The sequence below is a fragment of the Hemiscyllium ocellatum genome, chromosome X (genome assembly GCF_020745735.1).
Source record: "Hemiscyllium ocellatum isolate sHemOce1 chromosome X, sHemOce1.pat.X.cur, whole genome shotgun sequence".
NCBI classification, from domain to species: domain Eukaryota; kingdom Metazoa; phylum Chordata; class Chondrichthyes; order Orectolobiformes; family Hemiscylliidae; genus Hemiscyllium; species Hemiscyllium ocellatum.
The window spans coordinates 9035267-9056062 of NC_083453.1; the positions used below are offsets into that span (position 1 = coordinate 9035267).

The 20796-nt window shown below is 41.1% G+C and overlaps 1 protein-coding gene across 6 annotated transcripts in view; it reads right to left on the reverse strand.

Moving 5' to 3' along the window:
- LOC132805866 (R3H domain-containing protein 2) overlaps positions 1 to 20796 on the reverse strand; it is a 273216-nt gene that overhangs the window by 132965 nt on the left and 119455 nt on the right. For 4 of the 6 annotated variants that reach the window (XM_060821189.1, XM_060821192.1, XM_060821190.1 and 1 more), the window contains 3 exons: positions 14712 to 14921; positions 12634 to 12675; positions 2163 to 2252 (listed from right to left, as the gene is read on the reverse strand). In XM_060821189.1, coding sequence (XP_060677172.1) covers positions 2163 to 2252; positions 12634 to 12675; positions 14712 to 14876 — 297 coding nt within the window. In that variant the 5' untranslated portion in view covers positions 14877 to 14921. The remainder of the gene's footprint in view (positions 1 to 2162; positions 2253 to 12633; positions 12676 to 14711; positions 14922 to 20796) is intronic. The other 2 variants (XM_060821191.1, XM_060821193.1) reach the window with 2 other exon arrangements.

Sequence of the window (20796 nt, forward strand, 5' to 3'; positions counted from 1 at the left end):
TTGGTAGCTAAAATCCTTTGGGTTATTTGACCAGAACCTGACAGTGGTGGTGTGCAGCACCAATCCAAGTCAGCAGAAAGATCAGTTATGCTTCATAACAATGGCCAAAACAAATTTTACTTGATGCATCTACTGGGTTTTGTTTAATATTCATTCATGGGATGAGGACACAACTGATTATCCCAGCATTTACTGCCCAATAGTTAGCAGTCAACCACATTGCTGTGGGTCTGGAGTCACGTGTAAGCCAGACCAGGTAAAGATGGCAGTTCCCCTCCCTAATGGACATTAGTCAACCGCATGGGTTTTTCCAACAGTTGACAGCGGACTCATGGTCATCATTAGACTCTTAATTCCAAACTTTTATTGAATTTGAATTCAAGTTCTATCATCTGCTGTGGCAGGATATGAACTTAGTTCTCCAGAACATTACTTAATAGTCCTGCAATAATATGACTATGTTATGGCCCATCAAGATATTATCAAGTTTGTTTCATAACCAACTGTAATTTGATTAGTTATTTCTGACAGTTCTTGACTGGGAGAAGCCACAACCCATTTGCTCTGATGCTCCACGCCAGCAGGTTCTGAGAAATTCAAGTCGAATACATTTTGAACAGCGATGTCCCTTTTTCTTTCATCTTGTAATTCTTTGATTTTCCTCCTCCAATTAATTTTGTTATGCATAATACATCACTTTCGATTCAAGTCTCCCTGACAAATACAGACCCAAATCCCAAGGCGACTGCCGTATGACAGCAGTCCAGTGTGTATGGACAAGGCAATGCACGTATCGACCAAGACCATTAGCAGTATTAATTAGCTTAACATGGTTAATGCAGTGCTTAAAGCCTTTGGCAGAATAGGAAATCAACACTGCATTGATCTGCAAAGTAATGTCATTCTGTTCGGGTCGTTTTTTTCAATAATGATAAACACATGAAGGTTGTACTTTGTCTGAATCTCTTTAATGTCAGCTGAACAAAAAAATTAGGGTGTTAGCGTGAGCACAGCCAGCATCAGCAACGATCACCAAACTGATAAACAAAATGTGAACATTAAGGTCTGGAACTGGGAGCCTAACACTGCAGCCACAACAAGTTGGATTAACTAATCTGATCAAAAATATCTGAAGAATATTCATTGCAATGTTCTGAAAAGAACAGAAAACTTGGCTGAGGAAACCAGTGCTCCGTCAGGCTTCTATATTAAATGAAAGCAACATGCCACAGGCAAAGTTTCTGGTGATTAAAAAAGCCCAGCGAGTCAGGACATGCTTTGCCTCCCAAGAATCATGACTGGATTAACTCCTGAAGTGTGTACAAGTTGCTGAATGAAGAAATATCATTTTATAACTTTCAGCAGAGGGCACAGAAACGAGCTCCATTTCCCCTCTGGGGCAGGTCAGCTTTTCTTGTGTAACTAGGGTGTTTTCAGCTTGTATGTGATCATGGAGAACCTTGTGGTATGAACAGGCAGCAGGTCAATGCCCCCATCATTACCCTATGAGATCAAAGGTCCAGATACACAGTAATTCCCGGCAAGCCAGCAGCATCACTCAAGCTCTCAGAATGGACACTTGCAGCTAAATATTCTGGCTCTTCTGCCCTCCTTGGCCAGACATGTTTCCACTATTCTCCAGCCTCCTTTACCCATGCCCATCAGACTCAAGCCTCCTTCTCTTTCTCACTCACACCTCATGCAGCTTACTCACTACTGCCACCTTCTCTCAATCACAGCATGGCACAGACAATTGCCCCCCTTCCAACCCAAGAGGGCAACGTAGCAGCTGTTCACTGCAAATTTCAGCGGGTACAGTTCCTCACCTGCTGCACACCTCTGATATAGCCAGGAATCAGAAGGCATTTATTGCTTGCTTGTAGAGAACTTAGTTGTCAAGAGTATCATAATTCTGGCTAACTGGCATTTTATGAGCATGCACATGTATATTAAAAAGGCTTCATAATGCTTGTTGTCAGGAAGCTTGACCCACCTTTATAGTTCGGAGAATTTAATTGCTAACCGGATTTTTGATTCCCCACCCACTTTGCTCGCTGCATCTGGGAGTGGTGCAACATTTTGCCCTTTTAGTCGATTCATGGAAGGGTCTTCTACTTTGTACATTCAACCTCCTTCAAACGGTGTTTCTCCTTTAGGTTTACCTGGATTTCCTGAGGACCATCACATGTGAACGGGTGAGAAGACTCTTCACACACAGCAAGGCTTCGTACCAATTTTAACTTGGAATTGGACTGAAAGGAATAAGAAAAGAATCCTTTCAAAGGTACTGAGAGAACACTGGAAAATCTGAGGCATGCCCTGCTTTTGGTAACCCTGGCTGCTGCTTTTCTCCTACTCATAGCTCTTTTTTTTTATTCACGGAATGTGGTCATCACTGGCAAGACCAGCATAAGCCAATCCTAATGACCCTAGAGAAAATAGTAGTGAACCACTTTCCTGGACCACTGAAGTCGATATAAAATGGATACATGCACATTGCTTTTAAGTAAATAGTTCCAAGACTTCAACCAAGTGAAAATGAAGGATGGAGACACATTTCAAAGTAAAAATGGACATGATTTGAAGGGGAATTTGCAGGTGATGGTGTACCCCCATGCATCTGCTGTCCTTATCTAAGCAATTATGATGTTTCAGAGAGTTTTAACACACCGAAAAGCTCATCTGTAATTTTGGTTCTCGGTATAGTATTAGCACCACACGATGCACTTAACCATTGAGCCAGAATTAATATGAAATCTAACAGGTCATTTACAAATGTCTCTCAACAGCTAACACAGATAATGTTCACAATGGCTCCCTAGCTGTCAGCTCCTTTCAGGGCTCCTCATGATGCGCTTCTGTCTTTAGTTATTGGTGTTGTGGTTCTGTTCGCCGAGCTGGGAATTTGTGTTGCAGACGTTTCATCCCCTGTCTAGGTGACATCCTCAGTGCTTGGGAGCCTCCTGTGAAGCGCTTCTGTGATCTTTCCTCCGGCATTTACAGTGATTTGTACCTGCCCCTTCCGGTTGTCAGTTCCAGCTGTCCACTGCAGTGGTTGGTATATTGGTTCCAGGTCAATGTGCTTATTGATTGAATCTGTGGATGAGTGCCATGCCTCTAGGAATTCCCTTGCTGTTCTGTTTGGCTTGTCCTATAATAGTAGTGTTGTCCCAGTCGAACTCATGTTGCTTGTCATCTGAGTGTGTGGCTACTAAGGATAGCTGGTCGTGTCGTTTCGTGGCTAGTTGGTGTTCATGGATGCGGACCGTTAGCTGTCTTCCTGTTTGTCCTATGTAGTGTTTTGTGCAGTCCTTGCATGGGATTTTGTACTCTACATTGGTTTGGCTCATGCTGGGTATCGGGTCCTTCATTCTGGTGAGTTCTACTGCAGTGTGTTGTGGCCCTTTTGAACAGTGTCTTGATGCAACTTCTTTTGTGTGTGTTGGGGTGATTGCTTTCGTAGTTCAGGACTCGGTCTGTGTGTGGCTTTCCTGTACCATCACGTCTAGGAATGGGAGTTGGTTGTCCTTTTCTTCTTCTCGAGTGAATCGGATTCCTGCGAGTGTGACGTTAATGATCCGGTGTGTGTTCTCTATTTCTGTGTTTTTAATGATTACAAAAGGTGTCATCCACATATCTGACCCAGAGTCTGGGTTGAATTTGCAGTAAGACTGTTTGTTCTAATCTTTGTATTACCACTTCTGCTATGAGTCCAAAGATGTTCAAAAGGGCCACAACACACTGCAGTACACCAGAACTGCAAAAAGAGGAAGAACAACACGTCCACAATGTATTCGCCAAAAACGGATACCCCCGCAATTTCATCAACAGATGCCTAAGGGAAAGACAACGGAACGAGGTCATGCCACAACCCAAAGGACTAGCCACACTACCATACATCAAGAGCATTTCCAAACTGACAGCCAGACTACTGCGGCCACTAGGACTCATAACAGCACACAAACCAACACCAGAACGAAGGACCCGATACCCAGCACGAGCAAAACCAATGTAGTGTACAAAATCCCATGCAAGGACTGCACAAAACACTACATAGGACAAACAGGATGACAACTAACGATCCGCATCCATGAACACCAACTAGCCATGAAATGACACAACCAGCTATCCTTAGTAGCCACACACGCAGATGACAAGCAACATGAATTCGACTGGGACAACACTACTATTATAGGCCAAGCCAAACAGAGAATAGCCAGGGAATTCCTAGAGGCATGGCACTCATCCACAGATTCAATCAATAAGCACATCGACCTGGACCCAATATACCGACCACTGCAGTGGACAGCTGGAACTGACAACTGGAAGCGGCAGAGACAAACTACTATAAATGCCAGAGGAAACATCACAGGAGGCTCCCAAGCACTGAGGATGTCACCTAGACAGGGGACAAAACGTCTGCAACACAAATTCCCAGCTCGGCGAACAGAACCACAACAACGAGCACCCGAGCTACAAATCTTCTCACAAACTTTAGTCACTTGGTACTACAGAACTCAAGTATTGCTGAAAAAAAGCTTTCTACTTTGACCTCATTAGGACAGAGGTAAGAATAAACTCTGATCACTTTACAACCCTTTCCCCATTGCTGCTATTCCTTGCTAAGCCTGCGAATGGCCAGCTGGCTCTACTGGTTTTTGACCATCACTTAGTCTGTTCATCATCAATCCCTGGGTCAAACTTATTTATCTGCCACTTCTGGACCTTTGTGCCTTGCACTTCACCATTAGCTTTCTGACCTGTATCTGATTCTATGGACATCTTCATTCCCATGTAAATCCTTCTATCAGTGTATTTTCCAATACTCTACTCTTCAAACTGCTTCTGGACTTTACTGAACAATACTTTGTCAGTATATCATGCTGACTCCACCTTACTTCTGTCAACTTCACCACAAAACAGGACCCTGAATTTAACTCTGGATTCCTTCTTATTGCCTGCTCTGCTTTCCAATTACCATGATATACACATCTTAATGGTTGCTGTGTAACCAGGCCTATGCAACTTAAGTTTGCCCAACCATTCATGTCCACCTTTGTCGACCACTCTGCATCAGGTTCATTTCAGCATTTCTTTCCCTTTCCAAAAAATAAGTTTCTCCTTTGTACCCTCCTAGACCCTCTCATCGACCTTCATACCTCATTTGATTTCTGTACTCTCAGAATCTCTACCCTCCCAGTTTCCTACTCCAACCCTTCATTATTCTTTGACCTTCTTGCTCTCTTGGTACTGTACCAGGGTTGATACCAACTTCAAAAAACCTACAGCCTTCCCTCTTTAATGCCTTTTTTCATTCATTTTATTAATCAAGTAAATAAAATTGGGCTTAGGCAATATCTTTGACGTGTCCGTCAGCCACTCACAGAGCAGCTTGTGTCTGGACCATAGATCAGAAGTTGTAGGAGAAGAAGTGGGTCAATTGACCCATCGAGTCTGCTCCACTATTCAATGAAATTATTGTTGATCGGATAATCCTCAACTCCACTTCATACCTTTTCCCCATAACCCCCAACTGCCTTACTGAGTAAGCTGCAAAACTGCCCCTAGTAAACGTGACTCACAAGATATTCTGTTTCAAACTCTTCAGCTCACAGCTAAAATTGACTTGGAAAGAAATGGGCACATGTGGGTAGGGGAAGAGTTTCTGCATTATTTTGTCCAGAATTCAATCAAGGGAATACATAGCTTCAGGACAGAGATACAAAACCTAGATGCTCAAAATTTGAAATAAAAACAAAAAAATGCTGGATACTTAGTAGGTCAGGGAACATCTGTGGACAGAGTGAGTGAATACTTTAGGTCAATGATGACACTTCATCAGATGGCTCATCTAGCTGAAACATTAACTCTGCTTCCCTTTCTACTGGCACTGCCTCATCTGCTGAGTAGATCCAGCATTTTCTGTTTACATTTCAGAACAAGGTGGGTATAACTGACAGGAATCTGGATGGTGTGGCTTTAGGTAGAGATGAATAAGACAGCCCTGAAAACATTGGCTTGGTCCAACAAGAACAACATACTCTTTCTTGTGAACTTAGGGAGGACAGCCACCATGCAACCCAAGGAACTGGGGCTCAGAATACTTTCGGGGAAGAACAGGGAAACAGTTAAATAGAAGTTAGAAGTGTACCAATAATTGGAGGGTAACTCTATAACCTACAGTTTTGAGGACACACAGCATCCTACAAATGCAAGAAAGAGAACCTTGAAAGGGTGCTGCCTACCTGCTACCACAGTGAAACCTCTCTCATGACAGCCACATAGGAACTTAGAAAGGGAAAGTGCAAGTCCAATTGTTGTGAAACAAATGATAGGGAGGAGGTCCTGCTGAAAAGCATCAGGAATTAAGATCTAAGATACAAGAATAACATAACAGCACACACTGATTGCATGGCAATTAATACATTGAGAAAATGGGGACCTAAGAAGACGCCTAAACATAAAATGAGAGGAAATCCTATTAAAAGGAGTTAAATGTCTGAACAGCAATGTGCAGAGTATCTATAATAAAGCAGGGGAATTCGAGGCAGAAGGAATACGGAGACACGGCTGCAGAAAACTCAGAACTAGGAATTAAACATTGCAAGTTATAGCATATTTAGGAAAGAGAGGGATAAGTGGAATAGCTGTACTTATTAGGAACAGTATAATAGGAGTAGTAAAAACAGAGATGTAGCTATCATGAAGCCAAAAACAGAAACCATATGGCTAGAGATGCAAGATAATCATGGATCAATCACAGTTATAGTTGTAGTCCATAGACCAACTGATAGCAGAAGGGAGAGGTATAAATTTATTTTAAAAAAAAGAAATTGAGTGAGATTTCAATTACACTGATGTGAATTAGACAGAAGAGATCGGTAAAGGGGGTAAGAAAATTAACTTGTAAAGGTGTACAGGATTCCTTTCTAACCTAGAAAACCCAACAGGGGCAGATTCACAGCTGGACCTAGTATTGGGAAATTAATTAAAGCAGATGTAAAAGTAGGAGAACATACAGGCAGCAGTGACACTTTTAAGATGATCATAAAGAGGATAATAACTAAGACAAAAACTAAGTCAACAGGGTGGAAAAAAGCTGTATTTGAAGGACTTGTGAAAATTAAATGGCAAACAACAATGTAAATCAGCAATAGGATCAGCCAGATCGGTGTTTAACAGAGAGCAGCAACATTATAATCTGCTGAAAGAAACTAAACACTAGAGGAATTCCATGAATGAAGAAAGAAAGCAGTCAACTGAGGCTTCAAAAAGGGCATATATGAAGTCCACATAGAGTGCAGGGTAAGAGACCAAAATGAAGGGATGAGGAAAAAAAAAATTAAGATGCAAACAATTTAAAAAGGCAAAGTGAAATGTGAAATTAAATTATCAAAGAATATAAAGTAAAATAATAAAGACTTTACAGACACATAAAAGTAAAAAAAGTGATGAGAATTAGATCATGACGAGTGTGGCAGGGTACAAGTAAGCACACCACTGAATTTAAAAACAAGGATGTACTGGATGATCCAAATGTATTCAGACTGGAATAAAACCCTGGTACAAATGGATTGAATCCATATATAGAAGGCATTCCTAGATGAACACAATGCATGGTTGCTCGTAGTTGCCAGTATCAGCAAACATTGCCCATATTTAAACAGAATCCACAGGACAGATATTGGAAGTACGACTCCTCTGATTAAAATGATAACTTCAGAAAACTTTCAGTGTCAGAGGGATGGAAGGTACTTAAGAATGGGACAGCACATGCTCAGGGAATTACAGACCAGTCAGTTTAACGTCAGTAAATAGGAAAAACAATGGACAGGTCTGCCAGCATCTGTAGAGAGAAATCAGAGTTAATGCTTATGGTCCAGTGACCCTTCCTTAAAAGCTGAGGAACCTGAAATGTTAACTCTGATTTCTCTCCACAGATGTTGCCAGACCTGCTGAGCTTTTCCAGCAATTTCTGTTATTGCTGCTGATTTACAGCACCCATGGTTCTTTCAGTTTTTTTATTCGGAAAAATAATGGAATCCTTACTAAAAGGGAGAATAAAGGAACATCTAGAAATAAATATAACGATGAACAGATAACATTAAGTTCAAAAGGAAAAGTCTTGCTTGTCCAATATTCCTGAACCTTTTGAGGTGGTAATGGAGAGTAGACAATGGTAAAGCAGGATTTCCCAAAGGCCTTCAATAAAGTGTCCCTCAAAAGGCGAATGAATAAACTCAAATGGAGAGTAGGGCATAATAGGTTGCAAGCTGGTTTCAAGACAGAAAGCAGAAACCCGGAGTTAAGGATAGTCATTCAGAGTGACAGAAGGCAAAATATGGTGTTCCTTATGGATTAGGGCTAGTCACTGCTAGTCACAGCTTACATTAATGACTTGAACTTCTAACATGGTCTAACAGTTAAATATGAAGTAGAACATTTTTCTGAGGAAGAATTGGGGGTGGGGGTGGTGTCACTTATTATTTGGATTATGCAAGTCTGGTCAGGTAGTGAAACAAACTGTGTACAATAAAGAACACAGAACACAGAACAGAGAACAGCACATGTTGTGCTGACCTTTTATCCAAGACTAACCTACACACCCTTCATAGTACTATCTCCCACTGCTTATCCTAAGGTCACTTAAAGGTCCCTCAAGTCTCTGACTCTAGTACCACCGCTGGCAGTGCATTCCATGCACCCACCACACACTGCGTAAAGAACCTACCTCTAACATCTCCCCAAAACCTTCCTCGAATCATCTGAAAATTATACCCCCATGTGATAGCCATTTGTGCCCTGGGAAAAAGTCTCTGACTATCCACTCTATCGATGCCTCTCATCATCTTGTACGCCTCTTTCAAGTCACCTCTCATCCTTCTTCACTCCAATGAGAAAAGCCCTCGCTCCTTCAACCTTTCTACATAAGACATGCCCTCCAGTCCAGGCAGCATCCTGGTAAATCCCCTCTGCACCCTCTCTAAAGCTTCCACATCCTTATCATATTGAGGTGACCATAACTGAACACAATCTTCCAAATGTGGTCTAACCAGGGCATAACCTCACAGCTCTGAAATTTAATCCCCCTGCTAATGAAGGCCAACACACCATATGCCTTCTTAACAACCCGAACAACTTGGGTGGCAACTTTGAGGGATCTATGGACACAGACCCCTCTGTTCCTCCACACTGCCAAGAATCCTGTCTTTAACCGTGTATTATGCATTCAAGTTCAACCTTCCAAAGTGAATCACTTCACGCTTTTCCAGGTTGAATTCCACCTGCCTCTTACCAGCCCAGTTCTGCATCCTGTCAATGTCCCATTGCAACCTACAACAGCCCTCCACACTATCCACAAATCCACCAACCTTTGTTACATCAGCAAACTTACTAACCCACCCTTCCACTTCCTCATCCAAGTCATTTATAAAAATCACAAAGAGCAAAGATCCCAGAACCGATCCCTGCAGAGCACAACTGGTCACCGAGCTCCAGGCTGAATACTTTCCATCTACCACCACCCTCTGTCTTCAATGGGCCAGCCAATTCCGTATCTTATGCCTTCTTACTTTGAATCAGCTAACCAAACTCCATATACACCACATCCACTGCCCTATCTTCAATGTATTTTGTCACATCCTCAAAGAATTCAATAAGGTTTGGAAGGCATGGCCTGTCCCTCACAAAGCCATGCTGACTCTCTCGAATCAAACTGTGGTTTTCCTAATAATCATAAATCCTGTCTCTCAGAATCCTCTCCAATACTTTGCCCACCGCTGATATATGACTGTCTGGTCTGTAATTCTTAGGATTATCCTTCTTCCCTTTCTTGAACAAGGGAATAATATTTGCCACCCTCCAATCATACGGCACAACTCCAGTGGACAATGAGGGTGCAAAAAACATTGCCAAAGGCGCAGCAATCTCTTCCCTCGCTTCCTATGGTAAGCGTGAGTATATCCCGTCTGGCCCAGGGGGTTATCTATCCTTACGACTGTCAGAATTTTCAACACATCCTCCTTAATATTAACCTGTTCAAGCATGTCAGCCTGTTTCACACTGTCTTCACAAACAACAAGGTCCCTCTCACTTGTGGATACTGAAGCAAAGTATTCACTAAGGACCTCCCCTACTTCCTCCAACTCCAGGTGCAAGTCCCCTCCATTATCCCTGATTGGCCCTCCCCTCACTCTGGCCACCCTCTTATTCCTCACATAAGTGTAGAATGCCTTAGGGTTTTCCTGAATCCTACCTGCCAAGGCTTTTTCATGCTCCCTTCTAGCTCTTCTAAGTCCATTCTTCAGTTCTTTACTGGCTATCTTGAAACACTGTAAAGCCCTATCTGATCCTTGCTCCCTCAACCTTAAGTAAGCTTCCTTCTTCCTCTTGACTAGATATTCCACATCCCTGGTCACCCAAGGTTCCTTCACCCTACCATCCCTTCCTTTCCTCAGTGGGACAAAACCTATCCAGCACTGGCAGCAAGTGCTCCCTAAACAACCTTCACATTTCTGTTGTGCATTTCCTTGAGAATAACTGTTCCCAATTTAGACGCCCCTGTTCCTGCCTAATAATGCTGTAATTCTCCCTCTCCCAATTAAATACTTTCCCATACCATCTGTTCCTATCCCTCTCCATGACGATAGTAAAGGTCAGGGACTTGTGATCACTATCACTGAAATGCTCTCCCGCAGAGAGATCTGACACGGTTCATTGCCAAGCACCAAATCCAATATGGCCTCAGGTACCCTTCCTGGACACACCTGCCAAAAACTGCTCCATCCAAACTATTTGAACTAAGGAGGTTCCAATCAATATTCGGGAAGTTAAAGTCACCCATGACAACAACCCTGTCAACTTTTGCATTTTTCCAAACTCTGCCTCCCAATCTGCTCCTGTGTCTCTGTTGCTATTAGCTGGTCCATGGAAACCTCCCAATAAAGTGACTGCTCCTTTCCTGTTTCTGACTTCCACCCATAATGACTCAATAGACAAACCCTCCTCGATGACCTCCTTTTCTACAGCTGTCATACCATCCCCGATTAGCAATGCCACTCCTCCACCTCTTTTACCCCTGCTTCTCAATCCGCCCCATTCCTTTTGAAACATCTAAACCCCGGAATATCCAGCAACCATTCCTGCCCCTGTGATATCCAACTCTCCGTAATGTCACAACATCATAGCTCCAAGTACTGATTCATACTCCAACTTCATCACGCTTATTCCTGTTACTTCTTGCATTAAATTATAGACACACTTCAACCCATCACACTGACTGCAACTTTGCCCTATCAAGTGCCTATCCCTCCTCTCAGACTCACTGCACACCTGTTCACTACCTACTCTATTATCTGATCTGTAGCTCAGGCTCCTACTCCCCTGACAATCCAGTTGAAAGCCTCCTGAAGAGCTCTAGCAAATCTCCCATCCAGGATGTTGGTATCCGTCCAGTTCAGGGGCAACCTGTCCTCCTTTTACAGGTCCCACCTTCCCCAGAAAGTATCCTAATGATCCACATATCTGAAGCCCTCCCTCCTACACCAGCCCTGCAGTCACGTGTTCATTTGCACTAGTTCACTAGTCCTTGCTTCATTAGCACATGGCACCATTAGCAACCCTGAGATTACTACACTGCTCATCTTGCTTTCTAGCTTCCAACCTAACTCCCTATATTCTCATCCCAGGCCCTCATCCCTTTTCCTAGCTACGTCATTGGTACCAATACACACCACGACTTCTGGCTGCTCCCCTTTAGACTCGATCAGAGATATCCCTGACCCTGGCACTCGAGAGGCAACATACCATGCAGGAGTCTCGTTCATGTGACCACAGAATCTCCTGTCTCGTCCTCTCACAATTGAATCTCCCATCACTATCCCTCTCCTATACTTCTCCTTTCCCTTCAGAGCCAATCTCAGTGCTAGAAACCTGGCCACTGTGGCTTTCCCCTGTTATACACCAGTCGCTATGCCAGAAGTCAACACAGCAATGAGAAAAAAAACACACAAGGTGTGCACTCGACATTTTCCTACAGGAACATAACTAAAATACAGGCAAGCCTGGGTAGTCACCAAGAAATCTAATAGGGAATTAAAGAGAAACTTCTGCACCCCAAAAAGTGACAAAACGTGGAACTCACTCACACAGGGAGTGGCTAAAGCGTATAGTACAGATCCACTAGAGGGGAAGCTACTAGATAAGCAGATGAGGGAGAAAGGAATAGAAAGTGATAATGGGAGAGTGACATGAGGAATGATGGGAGAAGGCTTAATCAGAACACAAATGCAAGAATGGACTGAACGTGCAGTATACCCTATGAAACATCTAATACTGAAGAAATTTTTTTTTGACAAGTTCACTCACAGGAGATGGATAACCCTGGCTAGGTCAGCATTTATTGCCCAATATAAATTGCCCTGAAGAAGTTGACGATGAGTTTCCTTTTTGAACCACTGCAGCCTACTCCTATAAAATTGTATCTTGCCCACCCACCAAAATGAAACTGTCAATATGCACTAATTTCCAGAAAGCTGCAATTCAGATTTTTAAGAACACGGAACTTTGTGAGTGCCCAACTCAATGAAGCCTAGATTGATCGAATTTTTCTATTCATTTTGAGCACATTCTGACCTTGGATCGCTTCCTCGAGTGCCCATGGTTTTGTGTTCTTCGCTGCAATGAAATAGAAACCATGTTAGCAAATTAGGACATTCTTGTTAGGTTTATCAATGGTAAAAGCTCAGTATCAAGAACTGCGTTTCTGCTCTCTACCTCAACTATGACCATTCTGTTTCATAGTACAAAAGTGAGCATTCCGATAAATATCTGTGGGTCAGGATCATTGAGCCAGGTCTCTACTTTCATACAGCTGATAGACTGCCCTTGGCTGGGGCCTACTCATCCTGTCTGCAGGGGAACGTAATGCAGAATGAAAACAACATCTAATGAAGGAGATAAAAATATGTCAAAAACTAAATTTGTTTTGTATTTCAAAACACATGCAATATTGCATGAAGTACTATTCACCACATTCAGGATTTGTTTATTACTGTCCTAAAAGTGCTACTAGGGTACAGCTTCCACTTTGAGAAACTGTCAGTTTTCTCGAGAGATGGGTCACGTTTCGCTGTTATTTACATAATCGTGAACATGAGCATAAAATCAACCAGTTTATGAATTAACAGTAGATCATTCCAGTTTAGGATAGCTGGTCAGCATGGATGACTTGGACTGAAAGGTCAGTTTCCGTAGTGTACATTTCTATGACCATAAACCAACACAATAAAGTAATATTATAGAATATAATAGGTAGTTCCCCCCGCACTTGAATTTAAAAAGCATCCTAAATATATTCAAGAAGGGGACCGTGGCACTGTTTCATTAATGCAGTTGAAAATGGATTCAATTGCAAAAAATGTATTTAATCCAAGTTCCCAGTCCACCATCTGTAACTTGATTTTATGCAACCGAAGGTTACTTTTAAACTAGTAAATAGTACTTTTCAATAAGAATACACTGGTTAGTTTATTAAATATTTAAGAATATTTAAGAACATTTAAGAGGCAATGAGAAGTGTTTTCAAATCTGAAGCAAACAGCTTCATTTAAGAGCTTTGTTATAAAGGCTGCACTGGGTGCGATTAACAGAAACTGATCAACGATTAACACAATCTGAAAAGAGATAGTTTTGTGGTAGTGCAAGTTTCCAGTACAAATACGTTTGAAAACAGTGTAAATCACAACAGAAATTTGATTTCTACTAGATGTAATTTAGACTTGAAATTGGGAGAAACTGTTCCCATTGTTGGAAAGTGAAGCAGAGAAAGCAACAGAGACAGGAGGAGAAACCTTTTTCAGGCAGCAGGTGGTTAGGATCTGGAATATACTTCCTGAGGTTGGGGACCAATTGAGGTTTTCGAGATGAATTGGGTCATTAACTGAAAAGGAACATTCGTAGGTCTGCAGGGAAAAGGTGGAGAATGGCACTAGGTGAATTGCTCCTTGAGAGCGCCAGCATGGACACAATGGACCGAAAAACTTCCTTCTGTGCTGTATTAAATCGATGACTCTCTGATCTTCTTCACTGATTTGGCTAAAACCAAGTGCAACTTAGAAGAACTTTAACCCCGCTGTATATACCCCTACATCACCAAACCTAGATTCAAACAGACAATGCCAGGTAGAAAAACTTTCGAGGATTAAAACGAGTGTTACGGAATAAATAACATTCATAACTTTTGTATTCATAACTCATGCTCAACAACAAGCACTCCGAGGTCATATGTGCCACAGGTTAGGTGCAGAGTAATCCTCACTCCATTCTGCTATTACAATATGACTTAATTTATTTCTTGAGGCACCTCTGATTAAGAATGACAATTTTACACTGAGCTTTTTCACTATGGGTCCGTTGTCAGTAGTGTCTGTTAAGCAAATTCATACTCATTTCATCAAACAGTCCTACCGCCAGAAGGCACAAAGGTACTTGCCCATTCGTATAAGCCTGACCCAGAGGGGAAATTACAACGTTAACTCACTGCATCATCAGGATATTTTTCTGACTCTACCTGGTCATTCAGCGACAGAAGTGTTCATAAGGGCTATACACTACATATTATGAAAGCCACAAAGGATTTTTATCAAAGCAGCTTAAGGGAACAGAATAGACACAAATACCATGATTATTTCGCTTAGCCCCAAGCTTCTCACCTGGAAATCCAGCTGCGCATTTGGGTCTTCACCATCTTTTTCCACCTCCTCTTTGCTGGATGTTCTGAATGCAGATTTATTTTTAATTAAAGATTCTTCCACCAATTTCTTCTCAGATTCCTTCATGATTTCCAACGTTTCTTGAGTGTTATTACTATTGGACATCTTCAGGATGCGAAAATGATTAAGTGTGTGCGAGACAGCAAAAACCTGGAATGGATACCCAAACATGTTTATTGGAATAATACAAACATCAAGGTTAAGTTCATGCTTTGTCTCTTGCAAAGCATACTTATTTTAAAATATTCACACGTCCTTTTACAATATACTAAATCAGTAGGCAACAGCCATCACTGATTAATAACTAGTTGCAGTTTTCCTCTGGGATATATTTACATCAATATAATTTTAAAAACCAATTTTAAACTGAGCTGCACCATACATTGTTGTTAGCGAATGGCACCACTTGTCTCCAAATCAGAATGGTATGGATTGAACCTCCATTTTAGAGATAATAACATTTACACATTCTGTGATGGCTTGTGGAACAGCCATCACAAAATGGTATTGTACAATTATCGGTGCACAATTCCTAGTGAAGTTGTGACAAAGGTTTGAGGGTTGAATATCTGGGTTCATTTCAACGAGGACAACATAAGATTGGATTTAGAGTTAGTATAAGTGCCAGAGAATAATAGATAACAGGTTTCTCCCACTGAGTATGACAGTATTAGAAGCAGATAAACCATCTTGCAGTTGGAACAGGTATCTTTGATGGAGTTACAGAATATAACAAAAGTCAGACAGCTAGAATTGGCAAATCAATTAGAGGTGGAATTTGCTGCTGGTGATAACTGAAATATTGGCAAAGCATCTGGGATTGACGGAAATACAAGAGTATTTAGGTACAAAAAGTGGTGAGTCATTAGAGTTAGCAAGGATTCAATCACAGCTAGAATACGAGATAAAAACACAGCTCAAAATAGAAAGTGCTTTGGAATCAAAGAGTGCAAAAGGAAATTAAAAAGCAAAAGTTGGAGATGAGACAACTTAAACCTGAATTTCAGAGAGAAAGGGAAAAAGAGGAGAGAAATAGGGAATACTGGCTTAAAAGAATGCAGTTTAAAAAGATTAAAATGCCAAAGCAAGCTGTGATGGGAAAATTTGTCATAATTGAAATTCTTTGGAGGGAAATGCTCAAGCTTGTATTGGCTCTACCAAAAGTTGAGGAAAGGGATGGGAAGACATTGTTTATGTCTTTTGCGAAAATAGCAGAATAAATTAAGTGGCCAAAGCAAGTCTGGACATTACACATGCAAAGCAAGGTGAAAGACAGAGCACATGAAATTTATGCATTATTGTCAGATTAGGATTCTAAAGAAGCATGATATGGTAAAAAGGGCTATTCTGGGGAGTATGAGTTAGTTCCTGAACCATGCAGGCAAAGTTCAGAAATTTAAGGAAGCAGCTTGGGAAGTTGACACTGAATTTGAAAGGGTAAGGCAAAGTAACTTTGACAGGATGGGGTGGGGAGACAGAATACAGGCATGAGGAGTAAATACGATATATGAAGTTCTCAGAGAAATCATTCTCCTAGATTAATTTAAAAATTCACCACCTTTTATAATTAGAACCCACATTGAAAGCCAGAAGATTGCAATTGCTGGACCGACACCAATAATGGCTGACAATTAAAGGGCTGATCCATAAAACTAAGCATTTTTTCTGTTACCCAGAAACTTGAGAAGGATCGAGGATGGGAACGTGAAAGGAAGGCAAGTAACAAGGGTAAAATGACGGACACCTGGGAATGGCCTACAATCCCTCCTCACCCCAGATGAGAAAGGAAGGTACAGAGGCCTGGAAGTAAAAGTTGAAGACCTAATTGTGTCCAGCGTAAGAAAATGAGACACCTTCTTTCAGAATTGTGGAAACCCATGGGAGTGAGTCAGGTTCACGAGAGTGCATCCATTAAAGGAACTCAAAAGGAAAATACCATGGATCTTATTGTTATTGTTTTAACTACAACAATGATCTTAGAGGTAAACACTCCTGGTAACGCAGCAGAGATGAATATGCTTGACGAGAGATATAAAGGGTGTTGGTAAAATGATATGATGACCCTTTTCTCTTCAAATGCTGCTGCTAAACTCATAACTATATTCAGGTACACAGGAGCTATTGATGAAGAATGGATAATTGCTCCATAAGACAATTGTACTGCTCAAATATCCTAAGGAAACATTGCGATTAGAACATGAAATGCCTATGTCAGAACATGTAGGAATACAGAAATCTCAAGCATCAATGAGCAGCCACTTTACCTTACCAAGACTGAAAGCATGCAGTTCAGTTCTATAAAACAAGCCATAAATGTCAGGTCGTAGGAAACCTCAACTTTTTTTTCATTATTCATTCATGGGATGTGGATATCACTGGCTGGGCAACATTTATTGCTAGTTTCTAGCTGCCCGAGGTGATGATGAGCTGCCTTCTTCAACCACTGCAGATAACATTCTGTCGGTTAACCCAGAATGTCTTTAGAGAGGGAATTCCAGGATTTTGATCCAGTGACAATAAAGGAAGGGCAACATATTTCCAAGTCAGGGTGGTGAGGGGCTTGGAGGGGAACTTGTAGGTGGTGGTATGAACCCTATGAACCTGCTGCCCTTGTCCTTCTAGATGGAAGCAGTCATGGATTTGGAAGGTGCTGTCTGGGATCTTTGGGGAATGTCTGCAATGCATCTTGTTGATGGTACGCACTGCTGCTACTGGGCATCAGTGGTGGAAGTAGTGGATGCCTGGGCTGTGGTACCAACCGTCTTCAGTGTTATTGAAGCTGCACCCATCCAGGCAAGTGGGGAGTAATCAAACTGGCACCTTTAATACCATACCAGTTTTTGAAGAACCATTCAGTTGACAGTTGATAGAGTGGGTAGAACCCTGACTGAAAACTTGAAACACCAAGATACCCTTACAGTTATGGAGATGACAACCCAATCTCCAGAAGCTATTCCTTTAAGGTTAATTACAGCTAAGGTAATGGTGGGGGATAAAAAAACTCAGTTTTTTAAAAAAAAACTCATTATAGACTACCAACTGAAATACAATCAGACCTTGTTTTTAAACTTTGTCTAAAAATTTTCAAGACAATGATTAATTTGGATATAAAAGGGTTGAAGTCTACTGTCTATCTTCTGCAAACACAGGAAACTTTGGAAAGATACCATCAGATTCTCAAAACAATGGATTTAGATCTCTAGTCACAAGCATACACAGGATGGGACAAAGGATTAGATTTCTTACTCTGCAACCAGAGATTCCCCAAACTGGTTTAGTCCATTCAAATTGATGTATGGTAATGAGATAAGAGTTTCGGTAAAATTGACTGAGGAGAAGTTCTTACGGCAAAACAATGTTTCTAGAGAGACTCATAGGAGCATGAAAAGTAGTACAGGAGCATTTAAAAAACATCTCAGGCAAAGTGAAAGAGCAAGCAACAAACATGCTATGACTGAAATGTTTCAAACAGGAGACCAAGTATTTGCTTTATTCCCTTTATTAGGCAAATCTCTCAAACAGAGATCAGTTGCCCATACAAAGGCAGTCAAGAGAGTTAGTAAAGTGTTTATCTCGTCAATACTCCTGACCACAGGAAGGGGGGAAAAAAAAATCACTTGTGTTACGTTAACACATTAAAGCAATATCATCATAGGGAGGAACGAGCAAGTGTGTCAAGAGGTCAGAGAGGCACTGGACTGAGGTAGGAGGAAGGATAGATAGTTCACAAAGTGAATCTTTTAAAATTTGACTAGCCAATATGAAAATCCTGGGACAGTTAGAGAATGTATTTTTACACTTGGAGGAAGAACAACAGGAAGTTGAAGGAAATCTATAGAGATACACCTGGAGGTACAATGCTAACCCAAGTGTGGTGTGGATCTAGGGGAATCCATACCAATAAAACAACATCTTTATTCCATAAGCCCACAAAAAGCAAGTGCACGTGGAAACAGAGATTCAGTGCATGCTAGAAAATGTTCAGCTCAGTTGGCTGGATTGTTGTTTTACAGTGTGATGCCAATAGCGTGGGTTCAATTCCCATCACTGGTTTGAGGTTCCCATGATGGACTCTCCTTCTCAACCTCTTCCCTCACCTGAGGTCTAGTGACCCTCAGGTTAAATCACCACCAGTCACTTCTCTCTAATGAGAGAGCAGCCCTGATGGTCTGGTAAGAGTATGACGACCCAACAACAATGAATAGAGAAAACCACTGACTGAACCTATACAAAACAGTTGGAATTTATCAGTGGTGTTTGTTGATAAATCAGATGAATTTTGCAGTCAGTCAACAGATTCATACCCAATTCTTTGGTTAGAACACTGTATGGTTACAAAGAAATGAAGCACTGTGAATCCTAAGGTTGAAGAGGAACTGGCAATTACCCTTAATATCAAAAGCGAAGAAGATGGAGCCTTTGTTACATCAACTGGGTTAGATCAATGTCAAGTGATGCTGTTTGAGTGCAAAAACGCCTCAGCTCCATTCCAAAATCCCCAGAAGTCAACTGCATCACTGTGTAGTTGATTTAAATGATGTAATATACTGTAACCCCTGGTAAGAACATGTAAAGCACCTAGAATACTGGTTTAAACAAGTATAGTTAATTATAATAAATCTTGTCAAGACTAATTTGCAAAAGAAAGGGTAACTCATCCAGAATATATCATAGAGTGAGCATGAACATGTGGATTTAAAAGGAAATTTGTACCTAACTTTAGCACAATAGCTGTGCCTTTAAAAGATTTGTTATGAAAACAGGCAAAGGAGGACTGATCAGCAGAGGGTCAAAGCAGTGGCTGAGAAGCCGATGGCAATCCTAATAAATGAACCACTCACTGTTGGCCACCCCTGACTTTACAGAAGCTTTTAAAATGGCAATTGATGCTAGTGACTTGGGAGTAGGTACAGTTTTATTATACGATGATGTATTGGGAAGAGAGTAGACACGAGGCACCATTCTAAGAAACTGAATCAATATTGAAGTAGTACTCTTCAGTGGAAAAGGAATGTTGGGATTATTCTTCGCTCTTCAATGTTTTGAAGCCTATGTCCATCATGTTTGCAAAGGAACACATATTTTAATCAACCTATTTGGTCATGTTAAAGCACTTCCAGGTCAAGTGGGACTTGAAGTTGGATCTGAAACACTGACGTATACTGACTATAATATACTCAGAGAAACTTAAGACTCAAAATGGAGCTTACTGATTTAATCATCAGTACAAAAAATGTTCATATTGCTTGAAAAGATAATGTAACAGTAGACGCATTATTAAGAATGTGATTATGCGAGAATAGTTTAAGAATTTAGGGAAGAAAATAAGAAATTATTTAAATCCTGCATAAGGAATGAGCAAAGGCAAATGAAAGTAACTGTATGTTGTTTTGTACTTGCATTATTCTTACCTGATAATGAAAGGCATTGTAAAACAGTATTTCATTTTCTTAACTGTGAAAGAGACCACATATTTTGTTTTTTTGGGACTGTAAACTGAAATGAAAGTTGGACTGCTATGTATCAGGAGAGTTTTACAACTTAACAATAAATCAAATGCCACATGTTTGAGCTGTACAATACCGTGTTACGTTTTGATGCAGCAAGAGGGAGAAGGAGAGACTGAATGGTACACAGTCTTTTGAGTAAAGGAAACTCTGCCTAAAAACAGCCCTTTGATTGGTTGAACTACAGAGTATTAAAAACTCTAAATGTCAGTGCAAGAAAGAAGAGAAGCATCCAGACTTTGTAAATAGAAAGGATCCATCTTTCTTTCTCTTCCCACATGGGGAAAGAAGACAGAAAAGCTGAGAAAGTTTAAAAAAAAATTCTAGAACAAGAATTTCACCAATAGCATGTACCTTTCATCTGTCTTAACCATGAGAGGGCAAGGACAAGAGCGAGTGTGCGCGCGTTGGGGGTTTGTAGTTCAAAGGGGTACAAGCTTAAGTTGCACAGTGGTAGATTAGAAATTCTCTTTTTCACTGAGCTTGTTAATATTAAGTATGCCACAATAAATAGAGTT